Source organism: Lipotes vexillifer, unplaced genomic scaffold (genome assembly GCF_000442215.2).
Source record: "Lipotes vexillifer unplaced genomic scaffold, Lipotes_vexillifer_v1.1 scaffold1788, whole genome shotgun sequence".
Classification (NCBI taxonomy): domain Eukaryota; kingdom Metazoa; phylum Chordata; class Mammalia; order Artiodactyla; family Lipotidae; genus Lipotes; species Lipotes vexillifer.
Window position 1 is genome coordinate 13,621 of NW_006777232.1, and position 16,693 is coordinate 30,313.

General features: G+C 44.1%; 1 protein-coding gene across 2 annotated transcripts in view; it reads left to right on the forward strand.

Moving 5' to 3' along the window:
• Positions 1-16,693, forward strand: part of TKTL1 (transketolase like 1) — a 28,361-nt gene that overhangs the window by 2,273 nt on the left and 9,395 nt on the right. Inside the window, exons 2-7 of one of the 2 annotated variants that reach the window (XM_007450827.1) lie at positions 2,557-2,674; positions 7,124-7,221; positions 8,882-9,073; positions 9,155-9,282; positions 10,508-10,701; positions 13,797-13,958. In XM_007450827.1, coding sequence (XP_007450889.1) covers positions 2,557-2,674; positions 7,124-7,221; positions 8,882-9,073; positions 9,155-9,282; positions 10,508-10,701; positions 13,797-13,958 — 892 coding nt within the window. The remainder of the gene's footprint in view (positions 1-2,556; positions 2,675-7,123; positions 7,222-8,881; positions 9,074-9,154; positions 9,283-10,507; positions 10,702-13,796; positions 13,959-16,693) is intronic. The other variant, XM_007450828.1, reaches the window with a different exon arrangement.

The following is a 16,693-nucleotide window of genomic DNA, read 5'->3' on the forward strand; positions in this document are numbered from 1 at the left end:
GCAAAGGCAAGAGGTTTAACTCTCCATTTTCTGTATTGTGAAACTTGAAAGGGGAGATTATTAATACACATGAGCTGGGCTTAAAATGTTACTCTTCTGACTTTTGGGGCGTGGCAGGGCTCTAGGGAGTTGGTTTTGTCCTCTGCCCTGCCACCTCCTCCCCTTCTTAATTAATGGCAGACTGCCTGGACTCCCATGCAGGCTGCTTTCTAAGAGCAGCAGTTACTTCATTCTATAAGGGCCTCAAGTTAAACCACAACGAGAAACTTCTCAGTCTGACCATTCACTTCCTAAAAGAAATTCATTTTAGGAAGTAGAATGCGTTTTCTTTGTTGGATATTTTTAAAATTTTCTTTCCCAGTTTTATTGAGATGTAATTGAGCGCACAGCACTATCTAAGGTATACAGCATAATGATTTGACTTACATATATTGTAAAATGATAAATACAATAAGTTTATTTATTACCCATCATCTCATAGATACCAAAAAATGGAAAAATGTTTTTTCCCTGTAATGAGAATTCTTAGGATCTACTGTTAACAACTTTCAAATATATCATACAGCAGTGTTAATATAGTCATTTTGTTATATATTACATCCCAAGTATTTATTTATTTTTAAAATTTATTTACTTATTTGTGGAGTTTTGTGGGTTTGTCTGTTTGTTTGTTTTGGCTGTGTTGGGTCTTCATTGCTGCACGCTGGCTTCCTCTAGTTGTGGTGAGCAGGGGCTTTATTGCAGTGTGCAGGCTTCTCATTGTTGTGGCTTCTCTTGTCGCAGAGCACTGGCTCTAGAGCGCAGGCTCAGCAGTTGTGGTGCACGGGCTTAGTTGCTCAGCGGCATGTGGAATCTTCCTGGACCAGGGCTCGAATCCGTGTCCCCTGCATTGGCAGGTGGATTCTTAACCACTGCGCCACCAGGGAAGCCCTGTATTTAATTATTTTATATCTGGAAGTTTGTAACTTTCGAAGTTTGTAACTTTCATCCAGTTCCTCCTCCCCTCAACCCCCACCTTTGGTAACCACAAATCTGGTGATCTCTTTTTCTATGAGTTTGGGTTTGGGTTTTTTTTTAGATTCCACAGTGTAATAATACAGTATTTCTTTTTCTGTGAGTTACTTCATCTAGCATAATGTTCTCAAGGCCCATCCATGTTGTCATAAATGGCAGAATTTCCTTTTCGTGCCTGAATTATGTTCCATTATATATCTGTACCACATCTCCTTTGTCCATTCATCTATCAGACACTTCAGTTGTTTCCATAGCTTGGCTATTGTAAACAGTGCTGCTGTGAACATAGGGGTGCAGATATCTCTTCCACATAGTGTTTTCATTTTCTTCAGATATACTCCCAGTAGTGGAATTGCTGGATCATATGGTGTTTTTTTTTTTTTAAGATCCTCCATATCGTTTTCCATAGTGGTTCCTCTAATTTACATTCCCACCAACAGTGCAGAAGGGTTCTCTTTTCTCCACATCTTTGCCAGATTTGTTAACTCATCTTTTTGATGACAGCCGTTCTGATAGGTGTGAGGGGATATCTCATTGTGGTTTTGACTTGCAATTTCCCTGATGATCAGTGATGTTGAGCACCTTTTCATGTGCCTGTTGTATGTGTTCTTTGGGAAAATGCCTATTCAGATCCTTTGACCATTTTTAAGTGGATTTTTTGTTGTTTTGTTATGGAATTGTGTGAGTTCTTTATATATTTTCCATATAAACACATTATCAGATATGTGATTTACAAATACTTTCTCCTATTTAGTAGGTTGCTTTTACATTTTGTTGATGGTTTCCTTTGCCATGAAGAGTTTTGTTCAGTCCCACTTGGTTTTTGTTTGTTTGTTGTTTTTGTTGCTTTTTTTTGCTTTTGCTTTTGCTTTTGCTTTTAGTGTCCGATTCAAAGAATCCTCATGAAGACTCAGGTCAAGTAGCATAGTGCCTATGTTTTTCTTCTAGGAGTTTTATGGTTTCTGGTCTTATGTTTAAGTTTTAATCCATTTCAAGTTAATTTCTGTGAGTGGTATAAGGTAGGTGTCCAGTTTCATTTTTTTACATGTGAATATCCAATTTTTCCTGTATCAGTTGTTGAAGAGACTTTTTTTTCTGCATTGAGTATTCTTGGCTCCCTCATCAAAAATTAGTTGACCACATACGTGTGGGTTTATTTCTGCTTTGTGAAATTTCTGATTAATGATATCACAGATGAATTCATACAAGTGAAATGACACTCAAATGCTTACAGAGTCACCAGGCGAACTTCCCCAAGTATGCCGGTGCTACACTGATAGAAGGGGGCTGGTCTGTGAGGTCTTGCTCCCTACAGGGAGAGGAGTTGTGAGGTTCTGAGGCCTCAAAGCATCCTTAAAAGCTGTGAACTTGGTGGTCAGTGGCCCAGCATCCCTTTCCCTTGGCTGGATTCTTCCAGGCCTGGGAGAAATGACTGCTGCTTCCAGTTTGAGGAGACCATGTGCTGAAAGGCCTCCTCATGCACTGTGTGTGTCCCTGGTGAGTCACTTGCCTGTGAGAAACGACCTGTGCCATGTCTTTCAGCCACCCCACATTGTGCAGCAGTGCTTCTGAGATCATGTCCGTGCTGTTGTTCTACATCATGAGGTATAAACTCACGGACCCGGAGAACCCGAACAATGACAGATTCATCCTCTCCAAGGTAAGCTGGCATAGGAACCCATGCTCAGACACTTGGTTCCTGAACTCATTTTAAAAGCCACCATGTGGCAACAAGACCTGAAATGGCCTCTGTTTATCCTTTTGGTGCTTCTCTCTTTGCCTCATGTCTTCATCTGTTCAGGCTGGTATAATAAAACACCAGAGACTGGGTGGCTTATAAACAATAGAAATTTATTTCTCACAGTTCTGGAGGTTAGAAGTCTAAGATCAAGGTGCCAGCATGGTCATGTTCTGGTGAGGGCCCTGTTCCTGGTGGCAGACTTCTCACTGTATCCTCGTGTGATGTAAGGAGAAATAGTCTATCTTTTATAAGGGCATTAACCCCACTCTTCAGGGTTCTGCCCTCATGACCTAATCACTAACCAAAGACCGCTACCTCCTAATACTATCACCTTGGGCATTAGGTTTTCAACATAATGGATTCTGGGGAGGGGGCACAAACATTCAGACCATGGCACCTCATAAAGAACTAAAAGGTGTTCTAGTGAGGACTGCGTGGTGGGAAGGAAAACTTGCGGCAGCTGGCAGTCCTTCTTTTCCTTTGATGGTGCCTCACTTTACCCCACTAAAGCCCCCCTTGCCAGGGTCGTGCTGCTCCAATCCTCTGCCACCTGGGTAGAGGAGGGCCACATGAGTGAATCCAACTTGTTGAGCTCGAGGAGCGTTGAGCTTGATTTGGAGGGGTGTCCCACCTGTCAGTCAGCTTTCTCTTCCATTTCTCTGCATATCTGACCTGATACCACTAAGGAGTTTCTCATTAGGCTATAGTATGAGATACCTCATGACATTGGGGGACAGGAAAGAAAAGAAATATTAAAAGCAAGGTCGATCTAGAAGAACAAGCAGCTCTTTTGATGCTGTCTGAAAGTTTGCTGTGTTCTGAGCAAAGCATTTAAAGCTCAACTGGTAGAACGACATGTGCAAATAGAAACCCCAGATCTGGGCAGCGGGAAGTAAAGACAGAGGCAGAGTATAGGCAGAATACCTGGAGCCGTAGTTGTGATCCTTGTCTTGGTGTCTAAAACATAATCTCAAATGAGGTTTGGCAAAGGATAAATAAAACGTGTCTGTAGAGGAAGAGAGCTGAAGCAAACGAAGTCCATTAATAATAGTCGACGAATTTAGGTAAAGAGTATATGGAACTTCATTGTACTATTCGTACAGCTTTTCTGTAAGCTTCAATTTCCTTCATCATAAAAACTGAATAACTATAGGTGTACAAACAAAGTATGGGTGTTTAGAGCTTTACTTTATTTTTTATTTTTTTTTATTTTATTTATTTATTTTTGCGGTACGCGGGCCTCTCACCGTTGTGGCCTCTCCCGCCGTGGAGCACAGGCTCCGGACACGCAGGCTCAGCGGCCATGGCTCACTGGCCCAGCCGCTCCGCGGCATGTGGGATCCTCCCGGACCGGGGCACGAACCCGCGTCCCCTGCATCGGCAGGCGGACTCCCAACCACTGCGCCACCAGGGAAGCCCTAGAGCTTTACTTTAAAAAAAAAGGGAAAGATGTGGGAATTCCCTGGTGGTCCAGTGGTTAGGACTCCACGCTTTCACTGTTGGGAGCCTGGGTTCAATCCCTGGTCAGGGAACCAAGATTTTGTAAGCCGCATGGCGCAGCCAAAAAAAGATGCCTAGACTATCCCATAACCGCTGCTATCATATAATCAGAGTCATTGGCCTTAGAGGGACAGAGAGACGTTCTGGCGTGTAGCCTCAGGCTGGACACTACTCATTTGCCAGATTTGTGTGTTCATCAGACATATGCAGCAGATAAAGTTTGAAGACAAGATAAAACACTCAGGGGACTTCCCTGGTGGCGCAGTGGTTAAGAATCCACCTGCCAATGCAGGGGACACGGGTTCGAGCCCTGGTCCAGGAAGATCCCACATGCCGCGGAGCAACTAAGCCCGTGCACCACAACTGCTGAGCCTGCGCTCTAGAGCCCGCGCGCCACAGCTGTTGAAGCCCGCGCGCCTAGAGCCTGTGCTCTGCAACAAGAGAAGCTGCTGCAATGAGAAGCCCATGCAGCGCAACCAGAGAAAGCCTGCACGCAACAACGAAGACCCAACGCAGCCAAAAATAAATAAAATAAATAAATTTAGTTTTTTGTTTGTTTTGTTTGTTTTTGTTTTTGTTTTTTTTTGCAGTACGCAGGCCTCTCACTGCTGTGGCCTCTCCTGTTGTGGAGCACAGGCTCTGGATGCGCAGGCTCAGCGGCCATGGCTCACGGGCCCAGCCACTCCACGGCATGTGGGATCTTCCCGGACCGGGGCACGAACCCATATCCCCTGCATCGGCAGGTGGACTCTCAACTACTGCACCACCAGAGAAGCCCATAAATTTAGTTTTTTTAAAAAAGAAAACACTCAGGAGCATAGTCCATCTTGGCTCTGGTTGGGAATGGAGTAAATGGATTTGCTAGAGGCCGAGAAGCCAGGGTCTCCATAATCTGTGCTCCCGGGGCAGGAGTGTCTTTGTAGACAGCTGCATGAGGAGGCCACTGGCTAAGGCCTGGCCATGGCACTGACTGAGGTGCTCATGATCTCTCTGTCCACCACCCAGGCCTTAGTTTTTGTTTTATCAGCTCTTTTGTTTTCTTTGGCCAAGGAGGCCTGGGAAGTAACCAAAAAGCCTTCTTGAAAATTTGTTCTTGAAGCATACTTTGTGTCAGAACAAAGATGAGAAGTACCACCTGGAAGAGAAAGCTTTCTTTCCTGGGTGCCTTCAGCAGCTTGTGTGCATCTTTATTATTGGCCCCTCAGTTGTGAGTGTCCCCCCGACAGCTAAAGGATTCTTGGGAAAGGAAAGGGAACCCATGTGGGTGTGCTTCCACCATACCAGACATCATGTTGATGCCCCATCAATCTTCTCAATTAATCCTACAGCCTCTTGCTTCCTGAACAGGGCTTTCCTCACCATCATACCCAGCGAGCAAAGCCTTATGGAAGTGGGCTTACTTGTCCCCCACGTTAAAGCTGGGGGGAAGTGGAGTTGGTCTGAGTGTAGAGCGCAGGTTCGCTCCAAGGGCACATAAGGCACCTGGGAGCCAGAGCTTGTTACAGGAGTAAAATAGGAGCTGTAGGGAGAAAGACCAAGCTAGCGACGTTGTCAAGGGAGACTTCAGTGGGACAGTTCTTGGGGCTAGAGATGCAAAACAGGAATCTGTGAGGGCACAAAGCACGTAGAGAAAGTTAAGGAGGGTCAGGAGCCCCAGGAAGAGCAGAACAGTAGGGTGGAGCAAAACAGGAGAGGGATCTGAGACGAACAAGTACCTTCCACTCATCGTGGTAGTGACAACACAAACCAGTCTCTGAATGGAGCTGACATCTGAATGGAGGAAGGGGGCAGACAAGAAACAAACCCAGAAATAGCATGTCAGATGGGGCTGAGTATCCTAGATCTAAGGGAAGTGGAGGGCAGGTACTAGGTGAAAGAAATGGTCCAGGAAAGCCTTGGTGTTGACATTTGAGCAGAGACTTGGAGGGTGTGAGGGAGTAAGCTGTGCCCTTATTTAGGCACAAGCACTGAGCACTCGGGGGAGAGGGAGCCACACCTGCTAAAGCCCTGAGGCAGGCATGTGCGTGGCGTGTTCAAAGGACAGCCAGGAGGCCAAGCACCTGGAGCAGTGGGAGGTGATGGGGGTCTGGAGTGAACAGGCCACTGCAAGAACTTGAGCTCTACTTGACGTTAGATGACAAGACCTTGGACAGTTCTCCGCAGCGATTGAGGGGCGGACCTCGGTTTTATCATGCTCCGCCTGGTGGCTGTGTTGAGAACGACTGTGGAGGGAAGCAGGGAGGCCGCTCCTGTGACAGAGGCAAGAGATGTTTGTGGCCAGGCCAAGATGGTGGCAGCGGAAGTGTTGAATAAGTTTGATATCTCTTCAGAAGCTTGGGAGTGAGTGAGGCCTCAGTGCAGCAGACCTTTGGCATTGGCACCACCTTATGGCCCTCATAGGGCCACATTCTCTCCGTGGGACAGTGATAGCCTGTGCATACAAGGAGGTCAGTGGGGATAAATGGAGCGGTGGTAGAAAGTGATATATTTCTAGCATAACCTCCTACATCACCACTTCTCAAATCTCAGTTGACTTGAGTTTTACAAACCAGGGAAATTGAAATCTTCTTCAGTGTTTCTAGTTTCTATTTAAGAGTCCATATTCTCCAAAAACATTGAACATCTGGTCTGTATACAACTAGATAAAAGGTCTTGTGGAAATGGCAAGACTTGTGCTTATGTTTTTTTTCTGCTTTGCTCTTGGGCTGTGTTTAGGCTGCTGTGTGCAGAAGCTTCCCACTTCTGTTGTCAGAGCTCCAGTTGCCCTGACCAGCTGAATTACCTGTGACTCTGTTGTCTTTGTGACGTTGATCTGACACTTTGGGGTGCATGAGGGTGTGTAGATTCATTTGGTCCCTTCTCTTACAGAGACTATCGTTTGTTAATGTGGCAACTGGATGGCTGGGGCAAGGACTGGGGGTCGCGTGTGGGATGGCATATACTGGCAGGTACTTTGACAAGGCCAGGTAAGGCGCTTACCCAGAAACCACTTAACTGTTCCCACCCCCTGACCCCCTCCCCCAGCACTTTGGCTTTACTTATTGTTTATTAGTTTGGGAAGACAGTGATTGTGTTTAAAGCTCAGGTTACCAAGTACTCAAGGAGTAAAAAGAAATCATATTTCATGATGCTGTTCTAGCATCTCCTTTTGGGTCCTCAGTGCTGCCTGCAGTATAGAAATCAGTTCATTAGGGACTTCCCTGGTGGTCCCGTGGGTAAGACTCCACACTCCCAATGCAGGGGGCCCAGGTTCAAACCCTGTTCAGAGAACTAGATCCCACATGCATGCCGCAAGTAAGAATCCCGCATGCTGCAACTATGAGCCCACATGCCACAACTGTAGGATCCCGCATGCTGCAACTAAGACCCAGCACAGCCAAAATAAATAAATAAATATTTAAAAGAAGAAAGAAAACAGTTTATTAGGATTCAAGTCTAAGTTTTTTTAAAACATTTATTTATTGTTTGTTTGTTTATTTAGCTAGCTAGCTAGCTGTGCCGGGTCTTAGTTGCGGCATGCGAGATCTTTAGTTGCGGTATGCAAGGTCTTAGCTGCAGCATTGTGGGAGCTAGTTCCCTGACCAGGGATCGAACCTGAGCCCCCTGCATTGGGAGCATGGAGTCTTAGCCATTGGAGCACCAGGGAAGTCCTAGGATTCAAGTTTTTACTAAGAGAGGCATCTTCCTGTTTCCCATATCTCAGTGAGGTTCACTATAGAGTGAACAGATGGTGTATTTACCTTTCCATTGGGGACCCCTACATGTTAATCAAAGGTCTCTTTTTCTGGAATGGTCCACCTTCCTGAAGACAGGCAGATCCATGCCTTTCTTGCAGGGGTGTGTGCTCAGGTGCTGCTGATGTAGGAGCAGCAAGATGGGGGATCCTGGGGGGCTCAGGGTTGGCCATGATGGTGTGCATGTTCTACTCCCACGGTTCACCCAGCATGCCTGAGTCTGCAGCCCCTCAGTCCCAGGTTTCAGCCCAGGTGGCCCCTCTGGAGGCATTTTTTTGTGCTTCCTCCACAGTTGACCTTTTTCATCTCTCACTGTTGCCTCTGTTAGTCCCTATCCTGTGGTTAATCACTATTTTCATACTTCATTTATAGCATTTTTGGGGGGTCTGAGTTGTGTTTTAGTGGTTTAAACATTTCATGTTTCTGCTGTGGAGGAGTTTAATATTTATAACAGAACAAACACTCCTGAGGTTGGATGGTTTGATTGTTATTATTTTATATAAATTTGTAAGATCAGAAATAGAAGGTAGCAGTGCTTAACATGGAGCTTATCAAGAAACCATATATGTAAATGTTTGGGCATTTAAGGGAGCTGCCTTCTCCCCATCCTCTCTTATTCGTTGGGCCCAGAGGAGTGGCAGAAGAATGTAGAAATTACTTGTACAGCTAGAATAAGAAGACTAGCCAAAGGTGCAGCCCATGTCGTGAGGCCCAAGCTTTTAAAGCTGCATTTCCTCAGCTGTGGAATTTGGGCAGCGTTGACAAGGAAAATTGTCTTAGGTCTGAAACAGCTGCTTCAGTCTCCTCCTTTGTTTCTCTCCATGAAATATATTTGCTTGAGCTGCCCAGAGGAGCCCTAGGCAGGGTCCTAACGTCTCTTGGCTTGCCCCAGCTACCGGGTGTTCTGCCTCATTGGAGATGGCGAGTCCTCAGAAGGCTCCGTCTGGGAGGCCATGGCCTTTGCTTCCCACTACAGTCTGGACAATCTTGTGGCCATCTTTGACGTGAATCACCTGTGCCACGGCGGCACCCTGCCCCTCGAGCACTGCGTAGACTTCTTTCAGAAGCGCTGTGAAGCCTTTGGGTAACTGTCCTGTTTTGTGGCACCTTCTTTCCGCCCCATCCCCGCTTCGCCTTCTAACCTGGCCCACTTCTCGGTTGACAGATGGAGTACTTTCGTGGTGGATGGCCGCGATGTGGAGGCACTGTGCCATGTGTTCCAGCAGGCGGCTCAAGTGAAGAGCAAGCCCACTGCTGTAGTTGCCAAGACCTTTAGGGGCCACGGCATGCCACGTAAGGAAGTGTTGCTTTCCTGCTTGTGGTTGTCTAAAACCTGCCTAGCATATGAGATGGAAAGAGGCTTAGTCTTGCTGGGCAGACAGCTGACTTCATGCACGGTGATTATGCCTGTGACGTGCGCCCAGCACTTTTGCTCTTTTTCATGCTTGTAGATAGCAGATCTGGTTAGGGGAAGGGGGAGGAAGCCCAGACCCCCAGCAAGCGAGCGCGAGGGAGTGGCTGAGAGGATAGTCCATCAGTTAGAGGACCAGCAGGGAGCCATCTCCACGGGAGTGCAGAGCCAGAGTGGGGGCTGAGCGTGAGCAAATACGTAAACATGAGTGTACGTGCCTGTGAGCGCCCTAGCCTGTTCCCACGCTACCTGGGAGGACACACAGGCCACTAGTAAAGCAGCGCCTCTGGGAAAGGTAACTGTGGAACTGAGGGTCGGGGAAGGGATGGGGTTTTGAAAGTCTTAACTTCTTGCAGATTTCAAAGTGGACATCTGAAGTTGTTCATCTCAAGTATAAATAGTTGCAGTAGGTGTGATTCCTGGTGTGTTTTTAGTGTTGACATTTTAGAATAAAACTCTTCTATGACTCCTTCTCAAAATACAGTCTTATTCTGGTGCCCCCGTTCAGTAAATGATGACTGGACCAGTTTGCTCCTGGCAGAAACCTGGATATTGTCCTTGCCTCCACCTCTCCCTTATGTGCCCCCTACACACATACCCAGTCTGTCATCGATTCTGATTGATTCTGCTCCTGACGTACGTCTCAAGTCTGTTTGCTCCTCTCCATCTCTCTTGCCCAGGCCCAGTCATCTCTCCCTAACTGCAGTCTCCCCAAGCCAGCCCCCACATGACTGCTGTGGTGATCTTTCTACAACATGGATCTGATCAGTCACCATCCCCCTTCCAAACCCGTCAGTGGTTTCCCATCTTGCTTTGGACAGAACTCAAACTCCTTATACCCATAGGATCCTCCATGGTCTGCTCTGCCTGTCCAGCCTCATCTCCCTCTCTCCCCTCCATTCACCAGCACATGGGCCAGTGGCCCCCTCAGGAGCCTCTCGGCCTTTGTCAAGGCTGTCTCCTGCGACTGTTGTACTATTTCAGGCCCCCTGTGCCAGGTTTTCACTCTGTGGCTGACATCTTCTCCATCTGGATGTCTTTCAGATGACCAAATAGGAGCTCATTAGATACTTAGGGAATGAATGTGTTTTATCCATTGGGTTGCAGATGTTGAGGATGCAGAAAATTGGCATGAAAGGCCAATGCCAAAAGAAAGAGTGGAAACAATTATCAAACTAATTGAGAGCCAGATACAGACCAAGAAGAAGCTTAACCCCAAACCCCCTGTTGAAGACTCGCCTCAAATCAACATCACAGATATAGAAATGACCTCTCCACCTGATTACAATGTTGGTGACATGGTAGGCAAACTGCTTTTTTCTCTGCTTTTCCTAAATACAGAGGACTCTGTTTACTCTGATCTCCAGGAATGAATAAATTGTTAGGTGATGTGATATTTGACTAAAGATTATAAGCAATAAATATGGATGTACCTTCTCCTTTACTGTTTCTGATACTTATTCTTTGATTTCAAACTTAACTCAGGTCTGAATTTTCTTACCAGTCAGTCGCTGCTTATTTGTGTCCAGTGCTGTGCAACTTTTGCTTGCTTCTGTGTCTTCTCAAAGGATGGGGGCCTGGCTGGATTGATCTGTTGGGCTTATTCCCTGGATTACACAAGGAAACACGTCAATTCATCAAAGACCAGTTCTTCAAAAAGGAAACAAATTAGGCATGAAACCCTGAACATAAAGCCTTTCTGCTTTTTGTTACCACTTTTGTATTCAAAGTATGCAGGGTCTTCACAACCTAAGGAAATAAGGTGGCGAGCCTGGGAGGAAGGAAATATTTATTTATTTGGGGACATTTTGAGTGTTACCTACGTTTTCTTAGCCTGGTAATATGGGTTTAAAATAAATGAATTGTCTATTTGAGAAATTAGAAAACAAATTTAAAAGCAGAAGAATGCTATTAATAAGGGAAAAGTACATATAAACAGAGGCTACTTTGGTAATATGTGTTAACACTTTAGCTGTTCATACCCTTCAAACTAGCAGTGCAACTTACAGGAATTTATCCTACAAAAACACCTGTGCAAGTGTGCAGAATAGAATGAATGTCAGTTGCAGCATTGATTATGATGAAGTGTTTATGTCTGTAAGGTAGGTGGGATTATGGAAGCTTTTCATTTTTTGGAAGCTTTTCATATTTTACTAATAGGAAAAATTAAGGAAACAGGCCAGTTCGTAAAAAGTTAATGAATTAAAGAACAAGAAGTCACATTAATACACAAATCAAAGAGTTGGCTCTTTGAATTACTATTACAGTAGACAAACTATTATCTAGCCTACTTAAAGAGATGAAAATCATAAATGAATAAAATTAGTCACTAGAGGAGACAACCACAGATGCAGAAAACAGAGAATTTTGAGAAAACTATGCTAATTGGTATGAAAACCTGTGAAAAAAAAAAAAGGGACCTCTTTTAGGAATACATAAAATACCAAAATTGACTAAAAAGACACAAAACACTTAAGTAGATCAACAGCCATAGAAAAATTTGAGAAAACTGTCCAAGAGTTATACCTCCAAAGTGCCAGGCTCACTAAGTTGCAAGAGTGACTTAATTTTAACCTTCAAGGAATACGTGAATTCCTAGGCTATGTCAAACCTTCTTGAATATGGAAAAAGACATTTATGAAGCCAAAATGTTATAATGCTAGCCCAAAGGAAAACACTACAGGCCAACCTCACTTATGAATATTGATGTAAAAATTCTAAATAAAATGTTCACCGGTCTCAACTCAGTACCTTAAAGAAATGTATGAATCAGTGAAGTTCAAATTAGTAATGCATATCATTCACCAGTATTAGGAGGGGGGAAATTATGATCATTAACAATAAAAGACTCAGTCCTGACAATGAAAAGGCAAGCCTTTTTGCAGGTGGTAGAGTTGTATGTCTGGAAAGCCCAAGAGAATCGACAGAAAATGGTTAGAAATAAGAGGAGTCCAGAAAGAGAGCTTGTAGCAAAACTAATATACAAAGATTGATTCTTATATTAATAAAATGGAGAGGTTATCCCTTTTACAATGGTAGTAAAAACTAAAATAACTAAAAATAAACTTAAGTATATAAGGTCTTTGTTAAGATACTTATAAAACTATAGCCCTAAAAGAAGCTCACATGCCTTGTATGCATGAGATGCTCACCAAGTATTTGTGAGTAGACCATTGCCAAAAGGATGCTACACAAACCTGTCATTTCCCTTACCTCTGGGGAGAGGAACTGGGAGAGTGGGAGGAAGGTGGCCTTTTCACTCGATATTCTTTCATAACTTGACTTTTGTACTCATCTACATGAATTGCCTGTTTTAAAAAATATTTTTAAGAGTGTTTAGATGAATGAACAAAGACAAATAAATGAGGAGGCAAACCTTGATTTTTAAACAGCTTTATTGAGATAATAGAGATATATAAAGCTATAGATTTCTATATAATCTACCCATTTGAAATGTACAATTCAATGGTTTTTAGCATACTGACAGAGTTGTGCAACCATCACCACACTCAATCTTACAACATTTCCGTCATCCCAAAGAGAAACCCTATACCCATTAGCAGTTACTCTCCATTCCCACCCAGCCCCTAGTAACTGCTAATCTACTTTCTGTGTCTGTGGATTTGCCTATTCCAGACATTTCATGTAAATGGGATCATATAATATGCAAAGTTTTGAGTCTGGCTTATTTCACTTAGCACTGTGTTCTCGAGGGTCATCCATGTGGTGGCGGTACTCCGTTTTATGGGTATATCATATGTTTTATTTATCCATTCATCTGTTGCTGGACGTTTGGGTTGTTTCTACCTTTTGGCTATTGTGAATAATGCTGCAATGAACATTTGTGTACAGTCTTTTGTATAGATGTGTTTTTCTTTTGCGTATATACCTAGGAGTAGAATTGCTGGGTGGTAGTAATTCTGTTTAACTCTTTGAGGAAATGCCAAACCTTGTTTTTTTTAATAGAAAAACTCAATACTGTAAGGATGTCAGTTCTCCCCTAAATTAATCCGTAGGTTGAGTCCAATCTCAAACAATATCCTAATAGAATTATTATTTGTATTATGTTTCTAAAGTTCTACTTTTTAATATTTACAGTGAGTATCATCAGTTTTATAGTTAAACACTCACAGAGGCATTTGCATTTGGGGAAATTTAAATTTTTAAATCAACTATAGGAGTGGGACAGAAGAATAAATTTATTTGGGGGAAATTGATACCCAGTGAGCCAAGTATGGATTTAAAATTGGCTAGCAGTCCTTTTTTATGACCCTAAAGGAGATTATTGGTGAATCACAAATTTTCTTTCTTCATTAAGGTAGATGACAATTTATAATTCTACCAATTCACCTTCCTTCTAAACCCATTCTAAGAAACTCTACTGTTTAACTTCCAGATAGCTACTCGGAAAGCATGTGGTTTGGCTCTGGCTAAGTTGGGCCGTGCAAATGACAGAGTCGTTGTGCTGGACGGTGACAGCAAGAACTCCACCTTCTCTGAGATATTCAAGAAGGAACACCCTGAGCACTTCATTGAGTGTTCTTCTGAGCAAAACATGGTATGTATGCTGGGAACATCCATCTGGAGCCTTCTCATTGACAAACAGTGGCCCACCAGACATAGGAGGCCTGCGCTGTGTTACAGTTTTTCTTTCCACTTATAAAAGCAAAGGAAATGGAGGAAAAAAGTGTCGGGGAAAACAAGTATAGAGCAGCCAGGCAGTGTCTGAGGGGTGACTTCCAGGACTGCAGGGAGGGGCTCCAGCCATCTGCCCTCAGGTCTCCAGGCCTAAAGCATGCCCAGCTCCCTGGTAGCTCTAGGTGACCCCACTCTTCCTGCCCTGCCCATCCCACAACCAGGCAATCCTACAACATCCCAGAGGCCAATAGATTGAAAGCTACAAGGGACTATGATTTTTCTCTCCACCATGTTGCATGGGGCCTAATATATCCTAGATATTCAAATGTTGCCCTAATTGCAGCCTCAAGAATGTCAGTAGTGCTATGGCCTTAGGTAGAGCTGTTCTGCTTATCTGTGCTTCAGTCTCTTCCCAGGATGACATTAATGCAGGAGTCTCCTATGCATGCACATATCCACACACACTCCCCTCAAGAGAGAGAAAGGAGTTTGTGCAAGTAAACGCCTTGACTTGTAAAGCTCTGTGCCAGTGCGGAGGCCAGCGCACATGTACCTTCACATCGTAGAGGCCAAAAACAGCACTGGCCAGAAATCTGTGGGCCAGCAGGCCTTACGTGACCACCAGAGATATTGTATTTGGAACAAGTAGTATTTACAAATATTTTAAATTAGTTGCCAGCTTTTTTTTTTTTTTGCCTGTACCATGTGGCATGTGGGGTCTTAGTTCCCCGACCAGGGATTAAACCTGCACCCCCTGTGTTGGAAACATGGAGTCTTAACCACTGGACTGCCGGGGAAGTCCCAGCTGCCAGCTTTTTTAAAAGTCAGGAAATTTTATATGGAATCCAAATTTCTGGATTCTCTTGAAGATTGGGAAGATCTGGCAACATTGGGACGACATTCCTTCCTGCCTGCCACCAGTTAGCTGGAGCCAAGCAAGGGCCCCATTTAGATGGGGGTCCACAGCCAGCTCACCATGTCCCTGCGTCCTGCTGGCCCACTCATTTGTTCACGGTGCTTCCCTGGCCCTGTCAATGTTGGAATTTAAGCCCCCCTGTTCAGTAAAGTAGGTCATTGCAATTGTAAGAATATGTACATTTTTCTGTGGGTCTCATTAAGCTAAGCTGTTTCCATTTTGAATGGAAAAAAATACAATTCATAATTTTCTGAATTGAGCCGCCTATCAAAAAGCTTGCTTCCTAACTCATTGATTCTTTCAGTCAGCAACTGAAAAAAGCGAATAAAGAAGCAGCCAGCAAGTGGGTAGTATCCAGTGCTACCGGGTGAAACTGGTGACTACAGTGATAGCGTGACTAGGGCCAGTCAGGAGCAAGGTCTCAGAGGACGTGACATTTAAGCTGAGACTTAAGTGACAAGGAGTCAGTCATGCATAGATCTTGGGGGGACGGTATTCCCAGCAGAGGGCCCAGCTAGCTCTGTGGCATGCCCAAATCTGAGCTGTTTAGGGAGCAGAAGGAAAGACCGGTGTGGAGAATAGCTAGTTGGGGGAAGTGGGGGAGGTGACAGGAGATGGCGACTTGGACCAGGACAGTAGCTGTGGGGTTGGAGAGAAGCAGACTCATCCAGAATCAGCTTTGACAGGAGAGTCGGCAGGATGCCATGGGGTAGGTGTCAGGGCAGGAACCAAGGCTGGCAGTAGGGCATAGGCCAGAGCACTTGGGAGCAGAGGAGTGTCGCTTCTGAGATGGACAAGACTGGGGGAGGAATGGGTTTTGGGAACACAGCTCTCTTTGGGCCCTGGGGTGGGGGGGTCAGGGTACCTGTTAGAATGGGGATGGGGGTGCCAGGTAGGTTAGAGGATAGATCATTTATCTCCAAATGTGTTTGCTTTCCAAACTGCTGAATGTGTTTTTCTAAACTAGATATTTTTCTGCCTAGCTTTAAGTTAACATCTAAATTTTTCATCACAGATTTAAGTAGATGCAAAGGATATAATTTCCCGTATATTGAAATTTGTGACACTTTAATACTCAAATCATCCAATTACATGAAGGCTCTCTTTGTCAGAAATTAAATCCGTTTTTCTACTTGAATTCTTATTTCCGTTCTGCTTCCCCAAATACATTTATGCATGAAAGCCTTTTATTGACAGCTCTTTTCTGCAATAAAAATATGCATATACATTGATAGTTTTTAAAAATTTTCCTATGTCCATAGGCCTTGGAGCATTACAATTTTTTTTCTTCTGGATTGAGCTACAGTTATAATTATTAGCTTGTATAGCATTGGTTAAATACACTTAAAGCTAGAATGAGGCAAGTTTCAGAATAAAATCTATTCGTATTTTAATGATGTAAGTGCCAAGAAATGTTGTTTACATAAATAAGGTGATGGGAAGGGAAATGGTAAGTGAAAGAGTTTTGTTGTGGCAACATCATTCAAAATTCATTTGTTCCTTCCCAGTTATAAGCCAAAAATCACACAGTGATCTTTCATGTAAAGTTGTCAGTGCAAAATTATTTGTAAAGGGTTGACAGTTGCATTAGGTTCTCTTTCAGTTTTGTTAAAAGAATTGGAAAACCCCTGACTTAAAAAAGAATTTGTTATCCAACCTTTTGAGTTCTGTAGTTTCTCAAGGCTGCTGTGATTATTTCGAATTGTCCTTTCTGTTTTGATCCGGAGCTCTTACACTCC